Source organism: Taudactylus pleione, unplaced genomic scaffold, assembly GCF_031769625.1.
Source record: "Taudactylus pleione unplaced genomic scaffold, aTauple2 ptg000149l, whole genome shotgun sequence".
In the NCBI taxonomy this organism is placed as follows: domain Eukaryota; kingdom Metazoa; phylum Chordata; class Amphibia; order Anura; family Myobatrachidae; genus Taudactylus; species Taudactylus pleione.
The window spans coordinates 536029-557608 of NW_028284551.1; the positions used below are offsets into that span (position 1 = coordinate 536029).

Here is a 21580-nt window from a genome sequence, read left to right on the forward strand (position 1 = left end):
GTGAGAAGGATGATATGCCAGTACTAAGATCGTGTATGTCTTGTTTGGCAGGCCCATCTGAGCAGGATGTTAACCGGGATGGATTGTGTAGCCTCTCTTGTAAACAGCTACCTGTTCAAGCCAGCACACCTAGAGCTCCAGCGCTAGAACCACCCGGGTGGTATCAGGTTTTGTCTCACTTAGTGGACAAGGTCGCTGAAGCGCAGGCTCCGGCTGCGGTATTTTCCCATGCTAAGCGGTATTCACAACAGTTGCATCCTTCTATGTATATGCCCCCCCATGAATTCCTGTTGGGTTAATTCTACAGCTCACTCTAGTCAGGGTATGCCGCCGTCTATAGCTCCTCAGCAGTCAGACAAGTGGCGGCAAAGCAGGGGCATAAGGTTCCGATCAGTCTCCTCATGATGACCTGGACTCCCCTTCAGACTCTGATACTCAGAGTTCTGGGTCTTACTTGGAAGAAGACAATCAGTCTCTTGTGGATGTCCCCTCTCTGGTGATAGCAGTTAGATCTGTCCTCAGTATAGAGGAAGAGGAGGCCCCACCGACAGCCAAGGTGGTCTTTAGGCATCAGAAGGTGGCTAAGGATTATTTTCCTCAGGCTGAGCAACTGACAAATCTTATGTCTGAGACATGGAATACTCCTGGGAAGCATTTCCATACTACAAGGAATATAACCTCTCGATACCTGTTTGCACTTGGGAACTTCCCATTTGTTACACACACCAACAATAGGCGCTCATGTCACAAGGTTGATCAGGAGCGCTATGTTACCCATTCCTGCAGCATCCTCTTTAAAAGAGGTTACAGATTGTCAAGTTTTTTTTGTTTTTTTTTAATAATTTGAAATCCATCTTTTCATTATGTGGAGCCATTACCAGACCAGCTATGGCTGTAGCCTGGGTAGCGAAAGCTATGGAAGAATGGACGACAGCTCTGGAAGGTACTATGCCTGATTCTACCAGGGAACAGCAGTCTTTTTTTTTTTTTTTTTCCTCAGATGCGAGAAGCCGCTGTGTATATGGGGGAAGCTGTCAGTGATGCAGGTATTTTGGCTTCTAGGGTCTCGGCAACTTCGGTTCCAGCCCAATGATACCTTTGGCTGAAAACCTGGAAGGGCGGATGCAGGATCCAAGAAGGCCCTTGAAGCTTTGCCTTTTGCGGGGAAGGTATTGTTTGGACCAGAGCTGGATGACATTTCTCTGGCAACACCAAAGTCTGCTGAATTAACAACCGCGACTACTTATACATTTTCAGGCAGTTGGCAGCTCGGTCCTTTCGCCCACAGAGTAGGGCGAAAGGTCAGTCATGCCCGCAGGACATGTCATCCCAAGAAATCTTGGTCAAACGTCCTGCCTCCAAGCCAGATAGTCTATTCTCTGATGGGGCGGGCCTCCCCCTGGAGGGTCTCGGGGTTGGAGGCCGACTTTTACAGTTCTCCCAGGCCTGGTATCTGATTATTACGGATGCCTGGATTTGAGAGCTGGTTTCTCTGGGTTATACCATTGTGTTCCTGAGTCATCCCCCTCAGGTTTGTGGATACAAACATTCTTCCTTAAGACCCGGTCAGGGCTTCGGCCTATTGGGAGTCTGTTGGGGCCCTCCTGAAGTCAGGGGTCATAGTCCCCGTTCCTGTGACGCAACAGGGAAAGGGTGGTTATTCAAATTTATTTTTGATTCAAAAACTAAGTGGGTCACATCGCCCTATCCTGAATCTAAAGTCTCGAGTTCATCCATGTTCCAAAATTTCGTATGGAAACTCTACGGTCAATTATGCTGGTGCTGGATCCTGGGAATTTCATTGTCTCCCTGGACATACAGGATGCATATCTGCATTTTCCGATTGCATGATCCCACCAAGGATTTTTGAGATTGGTGGTAGATCAGCAACATTACCAATTTCAGGCTCTACCCTTCGGGCTGGCCACAGCTCCTCCGGTATTTTGCCAAGATAATGGCAGTCATGTCGGATACTGCCATATCTGGACGACCTCCTGATATTGGCACAATCTCAGATGTTACAATGTCATCTCCAGTTGACCATTGTCTGCCTATAAGAGCACAGCTGGATAATAAATTGGATAAAGTCCTTTCTCCAACCCAGCAGATGGTGCACTTGGGGGCGTTGCTGGATTCTCAGGGACAGAGGATTCTTCTACCAGAAGACAAGATTGTGGCATTACATTCTTGTGTGCGCAGTCTTCACTGCAAGCAGAGAGTCTGTACACTTGGCAATGCAGGTGCTGGGCTCCATGGTAGCCACATTCGACATGGTGGCTTATGCCCAGTTCCACTCCAAGTCTCTGCAGAATTGGATTCTGGCTTAGTATCATCAGAGAAAATCTCAGAAGATCTGCATCTCGCCAGAGGTTCAGCACTCCCTCGCTTGGTGGCTGAAGACGACTCATTTAAACATGGGTCGTCTGTCATGGGTCCCGGATTGGGTGCACCTCATCACAGTTGCAGGTATGCGAGGATGGGGAAAAGTGACAGGCCATCCGCACCTTTCAGGGAAGGTGGTCGGTTCGGGAAAGTCTCCTACCAATAAATATCTTGGCACTTTCGTGCAGTGCACAGAGCGCTCATACTGGCGCAGGACCTCCTACAAGGCAGGCCTGTCCAGATTCAGTCCGACAATGCGACAGCATTGTCATAAGGGAGGCACACTAAGTCCGGCAGCCATGAAGGAAGGGGCAGATATTCTGCTGTGGGCAGAATGCAATCTTCCAGAAATCTCGGCAATATTCATCCCAGGAGTCCTCAACTGGGAAGCGGACTTCCTAAGTAGTCAGGATATACATGCCGGAGAATGGGATCTTCATCCGGACGTCTTTCAACTCCTGGCGGACAGGTGGGGACTACCAGATGTAGACCTCATGGCATCGCACCACAACCACAAGGTACCCAGGTAAGGCTCCAGAACGAGGGAACATTCAACAGCCTTCGTGGACACTCTGGCGGTGAGGAACTTCAGTTTGGCATACCTGTTTCCTCCGATATATCCCTCCTCCCAAGAGTTGTCAAAGTTTAAGCAGGAAGGTGGCGGGTTAATACGAATAGCTCCTGCCTGGCCCAGGAGACATTGGTTCACCGATCTGACATGTCTATCCATAGACAGGCCACTTCCACTGCCTCTACGACCGGATTTGCTAGTGCAGGGTCCCTGCCTATATCCAGATTTACCTCGGCTGGCTTTGATGGCGTGGCTATTGAGGCTTCTGTCTTAAAGACCAAAGGTTTCTCTAATTCGATGATGATGATTATTATTATTATTATGATCGGTTCGTCGTGGGTGGTCAGAAATGGCGTCTCGGCTGAACAGCTGCGCAAGGCAGCCACTTGGTCTTCCGTCCATACTTTTATCGAATTCTATGCATTTGATACTTTCGCCTCCCAGGATTCTTCCTTTTTTGGGCATCTGATTCTCCTCTATGCTCAGGAGTGTCCCCACCCTTAAGGGAACTGCTTTAGGACGTCCCCAAGGTAGATTCTAGTTAACTTTTTCTTCGAGGTCCACAGAGCACCCACCCTGACGCACCTGGCCTCAGTTGGGATCTGTTCTTTGCTTTTTATTTATTTTTTATTTTTTTGTATCACTGATTCCCTCTTCATATTTTGAGTTTCTTGGGTACATTGTACTTCTCCACTTTCTGTCTCTTGCAGTTAGGCTTGTTTACAAACTGGCTGGGGGCGGGGTATATAGGAAGGAGGTCCAGTGCATGCTGGGAGCTTTAAAGCTGTAGCTGTTTGGTGCAATGGATCTCTGACTGCATACCCCAAGGTAGATTCTGTGGACCTAGAAGAAAGAGTTAACTAAAGTATGTTATACCATAACTCTTATTGTTTCACAGTATTAATATACTGTGTTCCGTGGCATCCTGGGGTGCCTCGGGACTCTTGCAAGGGTGCCTCAGGTTGGTGGTCTAGCACAAAAATAGTTATTTACAATCAATGTAATGTAAATATATGGACAAACAGAGGTGCAACCCTGTCCACCGCCACATAACTGAGCCAAAGGATGACAGGGAAGCACAATTTACTTATTTTTTTTATTAAGAATTTCTCATTAACAAACTTTTGGCTTAGGGGTGCCATGAAAACAATTCTGATACTCTAGGGCGCCGTGATTCAAAAAAGTTTGGGAATCACTGCCCTAGTCTTCACAAGTTGCTATAGCATTCTGACCCCCAAAGGGTTAATCTACTACAATAATGTCTTATACATTAATCTCTTATGTGGATATAACACATATAAAATTAATATTTAAAAATTGACTTGCTTTAAATATAAGACCTCTACCTTAAATTGTGCCAGTATGCTTTACCAGCTGATGGGTTTGAGGGTATGCTGGGACTTGTAGTCTCACAATAGCTGTAGTCACAGGTTGGCCAAGCCTGCACTAGATGCTTCTAATCTTATCTGTTCTTGCTTCCAAAATGTCTAAAACAATATTTTAATTGCCTACATGGATGATTGTCCTTTTTTTTTTTTTTTTCCTCTAGAGCGTACTCCTGAAGAAATTGAACGTACAAAGCAGTTCTCTAAGGAAGTGGTTGACCTGTTGCGTCACCAGCCTCATTTCAGAATGCCGTTTAATAAGTTTATTCCGTCCTATCATCACCACTTTGGTCGCCAGTGTAAACTGACCTACTATGGGTTCACCAAATTGCTTGACCTTTTTGAAGCCATACCAGATGTCTTGCAAGTAAGTCTCTTGGCGTACTTCGAGCACTCTAACTAGTGTGATGCAATCCTTTTATTTGTGTTGTGCTGCCTGCCATTGCTAGTCTCCATTGTTTGATCTGGTATGGTCACCAAACAACCTTTTTCAATCTTTTTCTTGCTTTTAGGCTCAGTGAGCAGTTATGATGTACAGTTATGTCTGGACACCTGTAATATTTCTGGTGCAGCCTGACTATTACTAACAATTCTTTTGGGTGCAGCAAGTAGTACAATTTGTCTTGTTTTGATACGCCCTGACTAGCGGTCAGAACTGATGTGTATGGGCACCTTCAGGTTTATTCCCACTGATCTAGGATAGATTTCTCCAGTTAGGAATTGCTTGCACTTGGTGAAGAATTTGGACACCACATGTGAGAGTACATATTGTGCTGTGAAGGTCCTTTAGCAAAGAGTCTCCCATGGTTGTATGTAGATCCTGCCCACAACGCCATTTATTGTCTTGGGCTCACACAAGTAGTATATGGGAGGTTTTTTTTCTCTCCTTCATCCACTAGGACACTGGAGCATAGACAATATTTGGAAGTGTGGCTGGCTCCTCCCCCTCTATGCCCTATCAGCCCCAGTTTTATAAATGTGCCTGAGAGCCGGTGCACATCAGGTTGTCTACAGCCTTTTTCTTTATTTTTAATGAAGTTCAAGGCATGAGAACTGGCAGACTTCTCACTGTGGCAGTCTGCCTGCAACGAGGGAGCCGCCTGGAAAGTAATCGCCACGGCTATTGCAGCCTGTGTCCTCTGACTCTAGAGGGGGGCTTTAACATAGTCATCGGACTCGGTGGCGCCCACCGCAGTTTACTGAGGCTAGTGTCCGGGTCCACCTGCCCAGCTTCCCAGCCGCAGCAGTGGTGAGGAAAAATACTGGGCAGTGTGTTGCATGGCTCACCTACAGTTTTCACATACAGGGGCCTCTGCTCTTCCCTCATTTGTCCTCAGAGGAGGAGATTGCTGCATCCCGCTACCCACATATTTGTGCCTGCAGCGCTGAAAAGCGCTGTCCCGCCATTTTCTTGAATAAGGGCGGGCAGCTTATCAAGCAGAGGCTGCTAAAGCCTAACAGCGTTTTTATACTGTAACTATTTTGGCATTTTTCACTAGCCGGCGCTAGTGGCATTACTTGGCAAGAGCTGGGAATGGGGCTTAGCGGTGGTGCGGTTACTCCCACCACCCCGCTCAGGTATGGGCTTGGGGGATCTCACCCAGTGGAGCTCCCCAAATGACCGGTCTTTCCTGTAGCCCACTGTAGAGGCTAGGCTCTGCTTATTGCAGCGCGCTCCCGCACGGAGGAAGTCATCGCTAACAGGTGGCTTCACTCTGAAGTCTGAGCTCCCTAAGAGCAGTCCTTCCTGGTAAGGACCCTGCTGGCGTGCTCTCACTCACACATATAGCCCACTGTTGTTAGGCTTGTAATACTTGTACCCACAAAGCTATGATTTGTTCCCTGCAGCAGCACACTTCTAAAAAACTGCTGGCAGGGATAAGAGCTGGGCTCTGTAGCAGGTGCATGCCCTTGCTGCTATTCTTTAAAACAATCATAACATGGGCCCAATGGACTAAAGCGGCAGCAGAATCCATAAATGCTCATGTTATCCCACCTGGTCTATTAGAAGCTCCACCTGTTTACTATTAGAAGCAGGACAGATGGTACCTCTGTGGCAGAGCTGCTGCCCATGAATGCAAAGTCCTGGGTCACTGGCCCAGGCTAGCCCATGCCTCAAGGTTTACAAATATGTAAAAGTTCCTCCCATATTTTTCATATGCAGCCATCAGTGCTACCCAAGGGAGGTATGCACATGTATAAATATATGGGTTGCTCAGCTGGTTTGCTTTTAGCACAGTGGTTGGCTATGCGATTCTATGTATGTACAGGCAGGTGCATAAATATTGGGACATTGATAGAATTTTCATATTTTGGCCTCTATTCAGCACCACAATGGCTTTGAAATGAAACAAACAAGATGTGCTTTAACTGCAGACTTTCAGATTTAATTTGAGGGTAATTACATCCAAATAGGTGAGCAGTGTAGGAATTAAAACAGTATCAATATGTGCCTTCCACTTTTTAAGGGGCCAAAAGTAATGGGATTATTTCATGGACAGGTGTGTGGGCCATTTCCTCGTTATTTCATTATCAATTAAGCAGGTAAAAGGTCTGGTGTTGATTCTAGGTGTGATATTTGCATTTGGAATCAGTTGCTGTCGACTCAATATGAGATCCAAAGAGCTGTCACTATCAGTGAAGCAAGCCATCATTAGGCTGAAAAATGAAAACAAACCCATCAGAGATAGCAAAAACATTAGGTGTGGCCAAATCAACTGTTTGGAACATTCTTAAAAAGAGAGAACGCATCAGAGCTCAGCAACACCAAAAGACCCGGAAGACCACGGAAAACAACTGTGGTGGATGACAGAAGAATTATTTCCCTGGTGAAGAAAAACCCCTTCACAACAGTTGTCCAAATCAAGAACACTCTCCAGGAGGTAGGTGTATATGTGTCAAAGTCAACAATCAAGAGAAGACTTCACAAGAGTGAATATAGAGGGTTCACCACAAGATGTAAACCATTGGTGAGCCACAAAAACAGGAAGACCAGATTAGAGTTTGCCAAACAACATCTTAAAAAGCCATAACAGTTCTGGAACAACATCCTATTGACAGATGAGACAAAGATCAACTTGTACCAGAGTGATGGGAAGAGAAGAGTATGGAGAAGGAAAGGAACTGCTCATGATCCAAAACATACCACCTCATCAGTGAAACATGGTATGGGCATGTATGGCTGGCAATGGAACTGGTTCCCTTGTATGTATTGATGATGTGACTGCAGACAAAAGCAGCAGAATGAATTCTGAAGTGTTTTGGGCAATATTATATGCTCATATATTCAGTCAAATGCTTCAGAACTCATTGGACGGCGCTTCACAGTGCAGATGGACAATGACCCGAAGCATACTGCAAAAGCAACCAAAGAGTTTTTTAAGGCTAAAAAGTGGAATGTTATGCAATGGCCAAGTCAATTCCCTGACCTGAATCCGATTGAGCATGCATTTCACTTGATGAAGACAAAACTGAAAGGAAAATGCCCCAAGAACAAGCAGGAACTGGAGACATTTGCAGTAGAGGCCTGGCAGAGCATCACCAGCGATGAAACCCAGCATCTGGTGATGTCTGTGTTCCAGACTCCAGGGTGTAATTGCCTGCAAAGGATTTGCAACAAAGTATTAAAGTGAGTTAGATTTAGGATTGTTTAGTTTTTCCCATTACTTTTGACCCCTTAAAACGTGGGAGGCATATATAGAAACCGTTGTAATTCCTACACCGTTAACCTGATTTGGATGTAATTACCCTCAAATTAAATCTGAAAGTCTGCAGTTAGAGCACATCTTGGTGGTTTCATTTCAAAGCCATTGTGGTGGTAAATAGAGGCCAAAATATGAAAATTCTGTCAATGTCCCAATATTTATGCACTTGACTGTATATCCATATTTCACAGCGGGTGTATAATCAATTTAGTTTCGGCAGCATTTATACTAAAATTTGACTGCTTAACCTTATACTATATAGTGTGTGTGTGTGTGTGTGTGTGTATATATATATATATATATATATATATATATATATATATATATATATATATATATGTATAGATGTAGATATCTATTTCTTGTGGCTGTGCGTATCTGATGTTTTGTGCATGTGTATATACTTATATGTATAGGAGATGTTTGAAGAGTTAACACAAGACTTGACAGTTTCTGCTGTCGTAATATTCAATACGCTTCTTTCGGGGGGCAGTGCTCTTTCAATGGTATTGAAGTACGTAGCTTCCAACTGGATGTCTGTTCACTCTGCCAAAGCAGTACTCTAAGTACTGTTTATTAATCATGTACTACAATTGGAGTTTGGCGGTACACTAACTCCGCTTAGCACGATCTTCCTCTAAATCTCAGGGGAGACGCCTTTTAGACTCCTTGCTGGGTTTATAGCTGTTTGTCTCTTTTACCCTCAACAGATATGTATGTCTACAGGGTTATATTCACTATCACTCCCCTGAATGGGATAACTAATACTTATAACTGGATAGGTAATATTCCCCTACTCCATAGAAGTGACCTGTTACATACTAAACGAAAATAGCTCAGTGGGGTTAGTCTGAGGGCAGCACATGCGGTGTGATGGCTGGTGTTGCTGCCTTGCAGCGCCGGGGTTGTGGGTTCACTTCCTACTATGGCCAGAAGTGTGGTGAGTTCCTATATTCTCCCTGGGTTTGCAATGTAGTATATAGAGAGAACTGGGTCCCAATTCACCCTCAGAACTTAAATGGTTTAAATGATAACAAATTGTAGTACAGCTGCTATAGACTTTTTTTTTTTTTTTTTGAGAACCCGCATTTTCTTCAGGGTCCATAGGGCTCCACAGGGAGACCTTGGAGTGTAGGTGGTGGTTGAGGACTGGGCACCGCACAATTAAAGCTTTCAGCTCCCAGGATGCACTGGTCCAATCCCCCCTACCCTCAAGCCACCTCAGTTTTGCCAGTGCCCTGCCGGAGTCTGTCACCATTATGCAGTGGCCTGCTTAGGCAGCCGAAAAAGCTTTACTTTCATTATGCTTTTCCTGTTGCGTGAGCAGCAGCAGTCTGTCCAAAGGGTGTCTGCGCTGCCGCTCAGTCACCCCTCTGGGCGCAGCAACACCAGCTGGTTATTTCGGCGGGCGCCCCGGTGTCCTCGCTAGCCGGCCCCGCGGACGGACCCAGATTGAAGCCCCTTCGCAAGGGGACAGGTATGGCTGGTCATCGCTTGCGGTGACCTGCGGATTGGCAGTCATACCTCTGGTCTTGGGGGACAGACCAGAGGCACTGAGAGTGAACACAGGCTTTGTCCACAGTGATCCACTAAACTTTCAAGGTACATATGGATTGGGAATCCAGCGTCCCGGTGGTTAAAAAAATCAGCATGCGGATGTCTGCTTTCCTTAACACGTCCTCAGCTCAGGGCGCCATTCATCTAAGGTCTCTCTTCCCTGAACTGCTATCCTCCTCCAACCAAGCCCCTCTGAGGTCTCCGGGGCCATTTTCTCCAGGCTTAGCCACAGCTCTCAGGGAAACGCAGGGTCTGGTCCCCTTACATACTTCTCCCTGGTGTCTGGTTATGTAGCGCTATAGCCTACCAGATGTTGAGTCACTGACACCAGAATCTGTGTAGTTGATGGTAGTGCCATTCCGCAGTTATATTGTTTTTCTGCGTTGTATGTGACTGATGCTAGCGCTGCCTGTCTGTTTAGGTCTCTATACTGTAAGTATATATCTTTCCCCTTTTATTTTATTTTCTGGCTTTGTCCTAACATACAGGTGTATTCAGGGTTTTTCCCAGTACCTCACATCTCTACAATATATTCCCTTAGTTCCATTCGGGTCTCCGTGGGTGTTAGGAGAAATCAGAACTCCTCTACTGGCAACCTCAGAGAATTCACTGTGCTATATTGTGCTGGGTCTCCAGCCCTGGTTTTCAATTTTGTCCTACGGTCACTTGTATGGTGGTCCCTGTTTCGGTTGGCCGCTAAGTCAGCAAGTGTCTCAGTGCTTCCCACACGGGAGGTCAGCTTTGGGACGTCTCCATTGTCTATGCTTCAGTGTCCCCTAGTGTATGAAGGAGAAAATAGAATTTTGGTGCTTACCGATAAATCCCTTTCTCCGATTCCACAGGGGACACTGGACGCCCATAATGTTCACTTTAGCTCTGGCGGCAGGCATGGTGCCGGAGTTAGAGAGGGCACTTCTGTGTGTGCCGAAAAGGGGGCGCGGTAATTGAGAAGGGGACGCGTCCCCTTTTCGTCACTCTTGGGGGCGTGCCCAGCACTTACAGACACGCCGGGAAGCCCCCAAGCGCTGCTGACCAGTAGAATAGATACTGGGTGCATGTGCCCGGCACTGTCTATTCACCGGCAGTGACCGTGTCACCACACATTTCCCAGCCCGCGGGACGCTGCGACCCGCGGGTGGAGACGGCACCCGCAGGCTGTCTTAGCGGGGTGGTGAAGGCAGGGTGCTTTTTGCCCTCCGGGAGGTGGCAGGGCGCATTGCCCCACTAAAACAGTGTAGCGGGAATGCAACGCCCGCCAAGCGCTGCTCACCTGCTGCCTTGTTTATTGTCTTTCTAGTTTCTATATTGCAGTTTGTCTGCATTCTCTTTAGGTGTGACTGCATGTGTTCCCTGCCGTGGGTTACTCTGTTCACCTTCAGTCAGTCTTGTTCCGTTCTGTGGATTTCTCCTTCTCTTCCTGGTTGTCCTCAGTCTCTTCTCGGGCTCCGTTTCTTAACTGGGGCTGATGGGGCATAGAGTTGTGACTGGCTCCTCCCCCTCTAAGTAATTAAAGTGCCAGGCTCTACTCTACCACAGTCTATACCCCATTGTCTATGCTCCAGTGTCCCCTGTGGAATTGGAGAAAGGGATTTATCAGTAAGTACCAAAATCCTATTTTTGTTTTCGCTCAATCTCTCCCCCAATGCCTTAGTGTGTGATATGTCACAAGCTAGGATATGTATAGGAAGTATTGATCTTGCCATCAGGTGCATATAACAATGCTTTACAAATCATGTTACTAGTTTAATGGTATACAGCCAAAACTCTTGGCCCACTAGTAGAGGCTTATTAACGCTTGAGAGGGACAGTGGGCCCCTCCTCTGAACAACGGGTCCCTCTATATATGTATGTATGTGCGTGCCTTGTGTTGGCAAGCAGGTTCCTCCTCCATGGCACAGTCTTCTCCGTGACATATACTTTGACATGGCGCATGCACAGGGGGCCGGGGGGGGGGGGGGGGGGCGCGCGCGCCTCTGCGCCTGTGATCACCACACACCCTGCAACCATTGTAAATGCACCAATTCCCCCTACCCTTTTGAGTGCAAGGTCTCAAACCAAATACATTGCTCGCTTTTGTAGGTCTTAGAGTGTGGTGAGGAAAAGATTTTGACCTTGACAGAAATGGAGCGTATTAAAGCTTTAGCTTCCCAGCTTGTTAAACTTCTGCGCTCCCAGAAAGACTCCTGCCTAATGATGCCTGGCTTGCTAACTGAATATAGCAAGACGTTTGGCTACAGCTTGAGGCTCCACGACTACGATATTAGCAGTGTACCAGCATTGATGCAGAAATTATGCCATGTTGTTAAGGTAACAGAATAATCAATGAGTAAAATAATGCTGTTCTTTACCACACATCACAGTATTTCCATGGGTTTCCTTCATTCTCACATGGTAACGGCTGTGGTAACTGCGCTGTCATTGACCTTTGCAAGTCTGACTGGAATTTAGTCACTTGCCTTGTCACGTGGTGTTAGTGTGGAAATGGTCACTGATCTAAACCAGTTTTGTTCTGGTTATTTGCATGATTTATACTTTGGTTGCTGCTAGTTTATGCTTCAAAAGACTGTCACTTTTAATTTAATCTGCAATTACTCAGTAGAAATGAGCGGAGGCTGGTTCTGAATCTTCTTTTTTCAGATTACAGACACTGCCTCTGGCAAGCAGATTCAGCTCATAAACAGAAAGTCTCTGCGTTCATTAACTGCACAGCTCCTGATTTTGCTCATGTCATGGGATGAGTCCTTCTTACTTACTGTTAACCAGCTGCGCCAGATATATGAAAGTGTCCATGGAGTTCCTCTTAATCCATGTGAATATGGGTTTGTGTCCTTGACTGAACTATTAAAAAGCCTTCCTTACTTGGTTGAGGTATGGTGGTGTTTGTGGTGGTGGTTTCGTTTTGTAGTGAGTTTCCTTATCTAGCACAATCTAAGTCTAGTGCTCCTCTTACAGGTGCTTACAAATGAAGTGAATGAGGACTGCATTCAACTGACATCCTTGTACATGTTTGCAAAGAATGTACGGTCATTGCTGCATACTTACCACTACCAACAGATCTTCTTACATGAGTTCCCAACTGCATACAGCAAATATGTTGGGGAAGTGCTGCAACCCAAGGAATATGGCTATAACAGCCTGGAGGAGATATTAGGAGCAATTCCACAGGTGAGTGATGCCCTCTGTGTTTTGCCTGATAGTCACTGGGTTTAGGTGGAGTTGCGTGTCTCTTGGCTGCAGCAAGAATAGGGGGCAGAAAGCTAACTCTTTATGAAATAACCCTATTCTTTGTGTGTGTATAAACATACATGTGAGTGAAAATTATACATACCTACATACATACATACATACCTACCTAATAAAGTTTGTAATAGTGAATGTTCATAGGTTTTTTTTTTTTGGTTTTTTTTTAGACTTTTACTCCTTGGGACTTTTTATGAACTATGGAGATATAAAATATATACATATATAATATAGATGTATATATTTTCGCACACCCCGGACGCAAACCGTTATAAATGTATGCATATAGATAGATATGTCTCAACATCTGTTTTGCTGGAAAATCCAACTATATATTGAACACTAATCAGGCAGCTTATCTTGACTCCTGAAGTTGCAGCAGTATACATGTCAATCTAGTAGATGGCGCACTAATGGGCATCTTTACGTGGCTTGTCCACAATTTTGGTAGCCCCAAGCATCTTGTGTTGATCCATGAAGGGAAACCTGCAAATATTGTTTACAAAGACATGTGATCCATGTCTACAAAATAAAATCTACATCACAATATTAGATGCCACTACTGTCTTTGTAAAATTGGTTGCGCTGAGCCATAACAGACATCCACGCAAGTGAAGCTGCAGGCAAACTCGTATAAATATATATATATTTATAATATTATGTTCGTTTTGTATGTGTATGAGTTTAAAAACAAAATGGAGGCCTCCTAGAGCTCTATAGATGTGTTGTGTTGAACATGGCTACTAATGGATGAAATGGCCACGCAATGAATAGTGTGTCTTATTACATTATATGAAACTGTCACTGTACATCTTTTTTCATATTTTGTACTGAAATCTTTCTTTGTAGGTGGTTTGGATTAAGGGACACGGCCATAAGAGAATTGTCGTACTGAAGAATGACATGAAGAGTAAGTAGATTTAAAAAGCCACTTCCCTGTTACTAACTTCATTACTTCTCCTAGCACTGCACTCAGGCTTATTTGTAGGATGTCTTTGTTTTAAATTGTGTGCATTCCTTCTATAGTATTTGTAAGCTTAGAACATGGCATTATAACATTTGCATAAATTGCAAGCCTCTTTTGGTCTAATTTTAAACTTTTACCTAATCCCCATTTTTTTTTTTTTTTGTATTAAGTTTGTCACCAGAATGACAAAGAACTTCTGTGCCTCACTTCACCTGTTGATCTCCTGTGTGGTCCAGTTCCTTCCTGCCTTCCATCTCCACAGTTACATCCTGATCCGGTCACCCAAGAGTCTGGAGACCTCATACGGTTTGAGGAATATCTCTCCGGTAAGACTATCTATATGGGATTTGTTTTCATCTTGTGGTCCGTGGTGATATTGTAAAAGCTTACATGCTCCCTTGTGTCAAGTACTGTTAACTTACCTGCTGTTTCAAAGAGTTCTGTCAAAATTAATAGTAAATTCATGCTCACCACTACACTTTGAACACAACAGACACATTTTGTGGAAGCATATTCAGAGTTTTCAATCTAATTCATTTGAGCAAACCCTCACCTAGCCTGTTTATATGTTTGTTGAGTTGATGTGTGCAGACAGTTGTCAATCTGTTATCGGGCCCACTCTGTCCCACATGCAACTGGCCTGTGTATAAGCAGTTTGTTTGTATTTATATATTTTGCCTTTATTGTTGTGGATGAGTTATATGGCTTTCTCCACACAGGCTTGGTGATTAATGACTGCCAGAACCATCCACCACCTTCCTTCCATGATGAGCATACATCTAACCGTGCAGACAAGACTGCTGAGCCCTCTGTTCCTGACCGAGACCCGCAGGAGTCCACTCTTTCAAAGAAATTGTTGGAAAGCCCAGTAAAGAAACAGAGCCGAACTAGAGTCAGGCTGGCAGCCAACTTTTCATTTGCACCTGTAACTAAACTGTAACGTTTGCTGTTTATGGAGAGTCTAGAGTAGGGCATACATGGGTTCAACAGCAAATCTTTACCAAGCTGTGGGCCCTTCTGGTCCTTGGTACTATTGGTCTTATACCTTTATATTTATTATGCTGCTTCAAAAGCTTTTATTTTTGAATATTAGGGTATGATTTTGAGACCTCATTCTGCAGGTTTCAGTCCATGAAATGTTCTGTGTAAAACAACACAAATTTTATTTCCTCAAAGCCTCATCATTGATGTAATCCCAAATCTTAGTGTGACTTGTGTATAGTAGAGACTGATACTGCCTGAAACAATGGCTGTAATTAATCTTAAAACATGGTGTCTGCTTGGCATCTGATCATCTTACACCCGTAACTCTCAATGTGACTCCAGCACCTTCATTTCAGAAGACAATCCCGAACATTGAGGTGCCAGTCTTTATATTTTTTCCCACCCTCTTTTCTTTATGGCACTCCATTAATTGACGATTTGGGGTTGTCATGCAGTTCTGCAAACATTTGGTTTTCTTGTGCAAGATTATATATGGGCTCAGTCTTGTTCCCAAGAGCTGTTTCAGGTGACTTGTAAGGGCTGTAAAGTATTTATACAGGAAAATAAGTGTGGGTTTTTTCTGCCCATATAGTTTGAGACTTAAAAGGTTACTACATTTTCCTTCTGCACTGAACTGTTTTGTCCATCCCCGTGAAGCAGCTTGCCTTCGGTCGTGTAACCCATAGATCAGTTCGAACAGCGAAATATGTTTTGAGTAGTTTTGCGTTAACTGAAAGACAAAAAAAATCTGGTTTCCATTATACCTTAATATGCATCAAATGCATAAATCATGGATTAAGGAGCTATAGCAGATGTAGCACAGTCAGCTTCTGTAGATGTTGAACCTTCCTTTTCAGTGGAAATGGCATCTACAAGTGGAAATGTCAAGGTTTTTCTGCTTTAACCTTGATTTGGCTTGGTATTTTTTAGATGAGGGGGACAGTAATGATTTGATGGGATGGCATATTTTGTCTTTTTAATGGTCTGTAAATGTTTTTATTCAGATTTGTGTCTTGGGTTTTGGAAACTTTGTCAGTTTAGAAAACTTGCTGGATGGCTTTTGGAAAAAAGGCCACGCTTTCAGTAAAGCCGGTGGACTTGTTTGACTGTCGTGTCAGAAGGCGTCCGACTCCTTCTAGGCTAACCTGGCCCTTACAATGGGTTGTATCTGCCAGGCGAGTGATGGTTCCTTGTAGAATCTATTACAAAAGGTTCTACACTCGTTGTGTTGGGTTCTTTGCAATATGCTTGAAAGTGAAGGATAAACTCTGAATCCGTAGCCATCTAAATAAAAATGCTTTTACATAATGGCTATTTAAGTTTTATTTTACCTTCTAGATTTTGCACAAGGATCTTTTAATTGTTGCCACTTCCAACTGAAAGTTGTAGCTACTGTGTAGACCTAAGAATTAAATGTTTTTTTGTTTTTTTTTTGGTTTGTTTAGTTTTTCTACTGCACTTCTAAACTTGAGTCCTTAACAAAGGCACTTCCTCTGTTTAATGTGGTGGTGGGTTCAAAACATGGTCCAGAATAGTTTTTGTTTTAGACTGCTTTTAAATAGAGTTCAGTGTGTGTAAACACAAAGTGTAACCTTATGCATGGATTTGGTTTTTCATAAAGTGGACAGAAGACCATGTTAAAATGTGTAGCGTGTATTACCCGTAGTACTTTCTTTTCATGGCATGTAACTACAAGTCACCTGAAATACTTTGTAGAACTACACTGTACTTCAACAAAGTAATCTAAAGCTCTTTGTAGCATACAAGTTGTTATACTTGTGATGAAAACCGCTATGGATTTTACTTTATTCCCTCCAAGAAATCTTTACTGGTAACCACATCATTTGAGAGCAAACATTAAATGACAATTTAAATCTACTTTGGTATGGATGGTAACATGCATACAGAATGGACAGAAAGTCTTCGCTATTTAATTTTTTTTTTTTTTTTTAAACTCTTGCATTAAATAATTCATTTATGAGGCTGAATTACTTTATCTGGGAAAAATGTTTACTTTGTAACTAAAATAAATGTTTACCACCTTGTGGAGGCTTTTGAAGCTGCCAGGGCTTAAAATTATGCACTGCTTCTGTTTATTTTTATTTTTTTGTTTGTTTTCTTATTTTTTTTTTTTTTTCCATTTAATTCTGAGTCTCAATGCGTAATTTTGTGTTTTGGGACCAAGTTCTTGTGTGTCAATAAACTATTTGCAAGCATTCTGATGTGTCTTTAATTTTTTGCTTGTGTTGCAGCTCAATCCAGCTTCCACATTTGGCTCCTGTTGTGGTTGAGTTGGCGTTGTTTATGTGGCAGTAACTGATTTCATAGATTCCAGAAGGGACAGAATAATATAAAGTACATGCAGTTATGTCATAGTTGCTGAAACAAGAGCTCATAATGTGAAGTCAAGTAAACAAACTTCTAATTTTAAAGATGCCAACATGCTATTTCTGCTTCAGCCTTCTGAGAACTGACCTACCTAGTTGTGTTAATCTCCCATAACAGGGCAGTACATGTATTCTTAACTCCAGTTTGTCAAGTATGACAAACAGGTCATGTTTTCAGTATTTTTATCTATGGAATAATTACTGACACAGTAAAATATATTAACATGCCTGTGCATGATTAAAGAAATCCAGAAAACTTGGCTTGTTTTGGAGGTACTTGAGGACAGGAGTTAAGAACCACTGCTTAAGCCAGTTTAAGGTGCCCCCATTGGCTTTAGACCATTCCATAAAGGTTTAAGCTGCTCCCTTTAGTAGAAAACATTTGGGAAAGTTCCTCTTCTATAAACCTCTGCAGCCGCCATTTCTTACCAGCAGCAATGTCTGGGTCACGGATAGATATATCCTTTTCTACTTGAGAGAATAAAAATAAATATATATATATATATATATATATATATATATATATTATATATATATATATATATATATATATATATATATATATATATAATTTTTTCATTTTTTTTTTTTTTTCAGTCCGGTCCATAAATATTGGGACATTGACAGAGTTTTCATATTTTGGCCTCTATTCACCACCACAATGGCTTTGAAATTAAGATGTGCTTTAACTGCAGATTTTCAGATTTAATTTGAGTGTAATTACATCCAAATCAGGTGAACGGTGTAGGAATTACATCGGTTTCTATATGTGCCTCCCACTTTTTAAGGTGCCAAAAGTAATGGGACTATCAACGCAAAAGCTATTTCATGGACAAGTGTGGGCTATTCACTCATTATTTCATTATCAATTAAGCAGGTAAAAGGTCGGTAGTTGATTCTAGGTGTGACATTTGCATTTGGAATCAGTTGCTGTCGACTCTCAATATGAGATGGAAAGAGCTGTCACTATCAGTGAAGCAAGCCATCATTAGGCTGAAAAATCAAAACAAACCCATCAGAGATAGCAAAAACATTAGGTGTGGCCAAATCAACTGTTTGGAACATTCTTAAAAAGAAAGAACTCATCAGAGCTCAGCAACACCAAAAGACCCGGAAGACCACGGAAAACAACTGCGGTGGATGACAGAAGAAGAATTTCCCTGGTGAAGAAAAACCCCTTCACAACAGTTGGCCAAATCAAGAACACTCTCCAGGAGGTAGGTGTATATGTGTCAAAATAAACAATCAAGAGAAGACTTCACAAGAGTGAATATAGAGGGTTCACCACAAGATGTAAACCATTGGTGAGCCTCAAAAACAGGAAGACCAGATTAGAGTTTGCCAAACAACCTCTAAAAAAAAGCAATTACAGTTCTGGAACAACGTCCTACGGACAGATGAGACAAAGATCAACTTGTACCAGAGTGATGGGAAGAGAAGAGTATGGAGAAAAAAAGGAACTGCTCATGATCCAAAACATACCACCTCATCAGTGAAGCATGGTGGTGGTAGTGTCATGGCATGGGCATGTATGGCTGCCTATGGAACTGGTTCCCTTGTATTTACTGATGATGTGACTGCTGACAAAAGCAGCAGAATGAATTCTGAAGTGTTTTGGGCAATATTATATGCTCATATTCAGTCAAATGCTTCAGAACTCATTGGACGGCGCTTCACAGTGCAGACTGACAAACACCCGAAGCATACTGCAAAAGCAACCAAAGAAACTAAAAAGTGGAATGTTATGCGATGGCCAAGTCAATCCCCTGACCTGAATCTGATTTGAGCATGCATTTCACTTGAAGACAAAACTGAAGGGAAAATGCCCCAAGAACAAGCAGGAACTGGAGACATTTGCAGTAGAGGACTTGCAGATCATTACCAGGGATGAAACCCAGCGTCTGGTGATGTCTATGCGTTCCAGACTTCAGGCTGTAATTGCCTGCAAAGGATTTACAAACAAAGTATTAAAGTGAGTTTGATTTAGGATTGTTTAGTTTGTCCCATTACTTTTGGCCCCTTAAAAAGTGGGAGGCACATATAGAAAATGTTGTCATTCCTACACTGTTCACCTGATTTGGAAGTAATTACCCTCAAATTAAGATGTGCTTTAACTGCAGACTTTCAGATTTGTTTGTTTCATTTCAAAGCAATTGTGGTGGTGAATAGAGGCCAAAATATGAAAATTCTGTCAATGTCCCAGTATTTATGCACCTGACTGTATGTTTCATGTGCACCTTATACACACAGCCTGAAGGTAATTTTATACAATATATTTAATTTGTGCCTTAGACAAAGTTTGTGTACATTGAACTATCAAAAATCAAAGGTTTCATTATCTTAGTCATGCCAAAATTATTCTGTATTTCTGAATATTTGGATATAGGAGACTCAACCTATATAGATTGAGCATGCATATCTATCTATGTGTCACGTTACCCCCTGGGATTTTGGTGGTTTTTTTTTTTTAGTCCCTTTTTTTTCTAATTCAGTGTGTGGAAGGACAAATGTATAGTAGTTCAGTTCTCTGCTCAGCATTACTGAGAGATCGGCACAAGAATCCTCCTAACTTAATTAAAGGAGACAGCCACCCAGTTTGAAAAATCTGATCCCATTTCACACCATTTAATTGGGAAAGATTACATTCATTCAGAAGCATATTAGGTTCCAGGCTGGAGAGGGATCCCTCTTGCTGGATGTGGACTGCTCTATTTTAAGTACTGTATGTTAATTTCATATTAATTATTACTTTAAAGCAAGCTACTATCCATATCTCCGATTGCTCTATTTATTGACAAGCCATTATTTTCCACTTCTGTTGGATCTACAGATATGTATTCCTCTTTGCACATTAGTGCAATAGGTAGTAAATTTCCTCATTTGACAGTTTATCACCTTTTTTTTTTTTTTATAGTTATTTGTACAGTATAGTTGACTGTAGAATTTTTTAATAGCCCAGCTTTTGCATTGAAGAAAATGTTAGCTCACCTAGGGGTCTATTTACTAAGCAGTGTTAGGAGACAGAGTGAAAAGAGTTAAGGTGATAAGGTGCCAGCCAATCAACTCACAGGCTGTTTGAAAAATTACAGTTGGGAGCTGATACTTTATCACTTTTCACTCTATCAGTTCCCAACTGTAATTTTTCAAACACAGCCTGTGAGTTGATTGGCTGGCACCTTATCACTTTCTTAACTCTTTTCACTCTGTCTCCTAACGCTGCTTAGTAAATAGACTCCTTAGCCCTAATTGGACAGGCCTACATTACGGTCCCCCTAATGGAATACAGTGAATTATATTAACCATTAATCAGTTTGGCTCACATTGATGCAAGAGCCCTGACTGTCAGCTGGTGCTTAAATATTCCCATAACACCTCAGACAACTGATGACTTAATATCTCATTGAATTCTAGTCCTTCATTAAGACCCATGAGACTCACTGCTTTTAATCTGTGCATCCAATAGCCCTATTGGATTAGGAAACACTGGACTAATTTAGGTGAATTACACATACCCTGGTGTAATCAGTTGACACCTCTTATAAACTGCTCCATATACTTCTAAGAATAAGTAATTGTAGGGGGATGGCATACAGAGAGACTGTTTTGATGGATACAAAAGACATTCTCTTACCAGCTAGTGCTCTAGCTCGCCAGAGTCTAGAACCAACAACAGAAGATGACTTGTCTGGAGTGATACTATGGTTATTAAAGCCCATCCTTCAACCTAAAATCAAAATGGCTATCTCAGAACTTAAGACTAAGATATCCTTGGTTTCTGGAACTAAACTTTAGAAGCTAAAGTAGATTACATTTCATTGCGGTAGTTGACCAGGAAGTGGTTTTGCCTGAATTACTGACCAGATGGAAGCCCTCAAGCATAGAATGGATCACAAAAATATTGGGGTAAAAATTAACGAGCTATGGACATGGCTGCTCTTCTCAAAAGGAGAATTGAATCAAGCTTCTTAGACCAAAAGGACCAAAGAACCAACATTGCGCACAATGCATTCCTTGGTGGAAAGTAATACAACTGGATAATATCACACAGTAACAAATACACAGCTCATTCCCTTCCAAGGCATCAGTCCACTGCTTTATTGCCAGTTTAGCCCCATCCACATTAAAGAAGATTTGGGAAAGATGTGGAATTCTTTACCTCATGTTGGCTGCCACAATTCCCCAGAAGCTATTTCCCAAAGTTGGAAGGAAGGTCTGGTAAAATAGATACATTCACACACAGCCAGCTATACTTCCTGCCATAGTATGTGTTTTGGAACTACCCAATTTTACATTTCAGTAGTCAAATGGTTCGTTTTTCAAGTTTCACAGAATTACAAGTGAAATAATTAGCGCTACCTGTGGATCCTTTAAAATATGTCAGTGAGTACTGGATACACCTGTGC

General features: G+C 42.7%; 1 protein-coding gene across 4 annotated transcripts in view; it reads left to right on the forward strand.

Annotated features, from left to right (window-relative positions):
* Positions 1 to 17006, forward strand: part of MARF1 (meiosis regulator and mRNA stability factor 1) — an 83293-nt gene extending 66287 nt beyond the window's left edge. For 2 of the 4 annotated variants that reach the window (XM_088474213.1, XM_088474216.1), the window contains exons 20-26: positions 4503 to 4705; positions 11679 to 11906; positions 12237 to 12467; positions 12552 to 12764; positions 13689 to 13749; positions 13977 to 14132; positions 14526 to 17006. In XM_088474213.1, coding sequence (XP_088330339.1) covers positions 4503 to 4705; positions 11679 to 11906; positions 12237 to 12467; positions 12552 to 12764; positions 13689 to 13749; positions 13977 to 14132; positions 14526 to 14746 — 1313 coding nt within the window. In that variant the 3' untranslated portion in view covers positions 14747 to 17006. The remainder of the gene's footprint in view (positions 1 to 4502; positions 4706 to 11678; positions 11907 to 12236; positions 12468 to 12551; positions 12765 to 13688; positions 13750 to 13976; positions 14133 to 14525) is intronic. The other 2 variants (XM_088474214.1, XM_088474215.1) reach the window with 2 other exon arrangements.
* The last annotated feature ends 4574 nt before the right edge of the window (positions 17007 to 21580 follow it).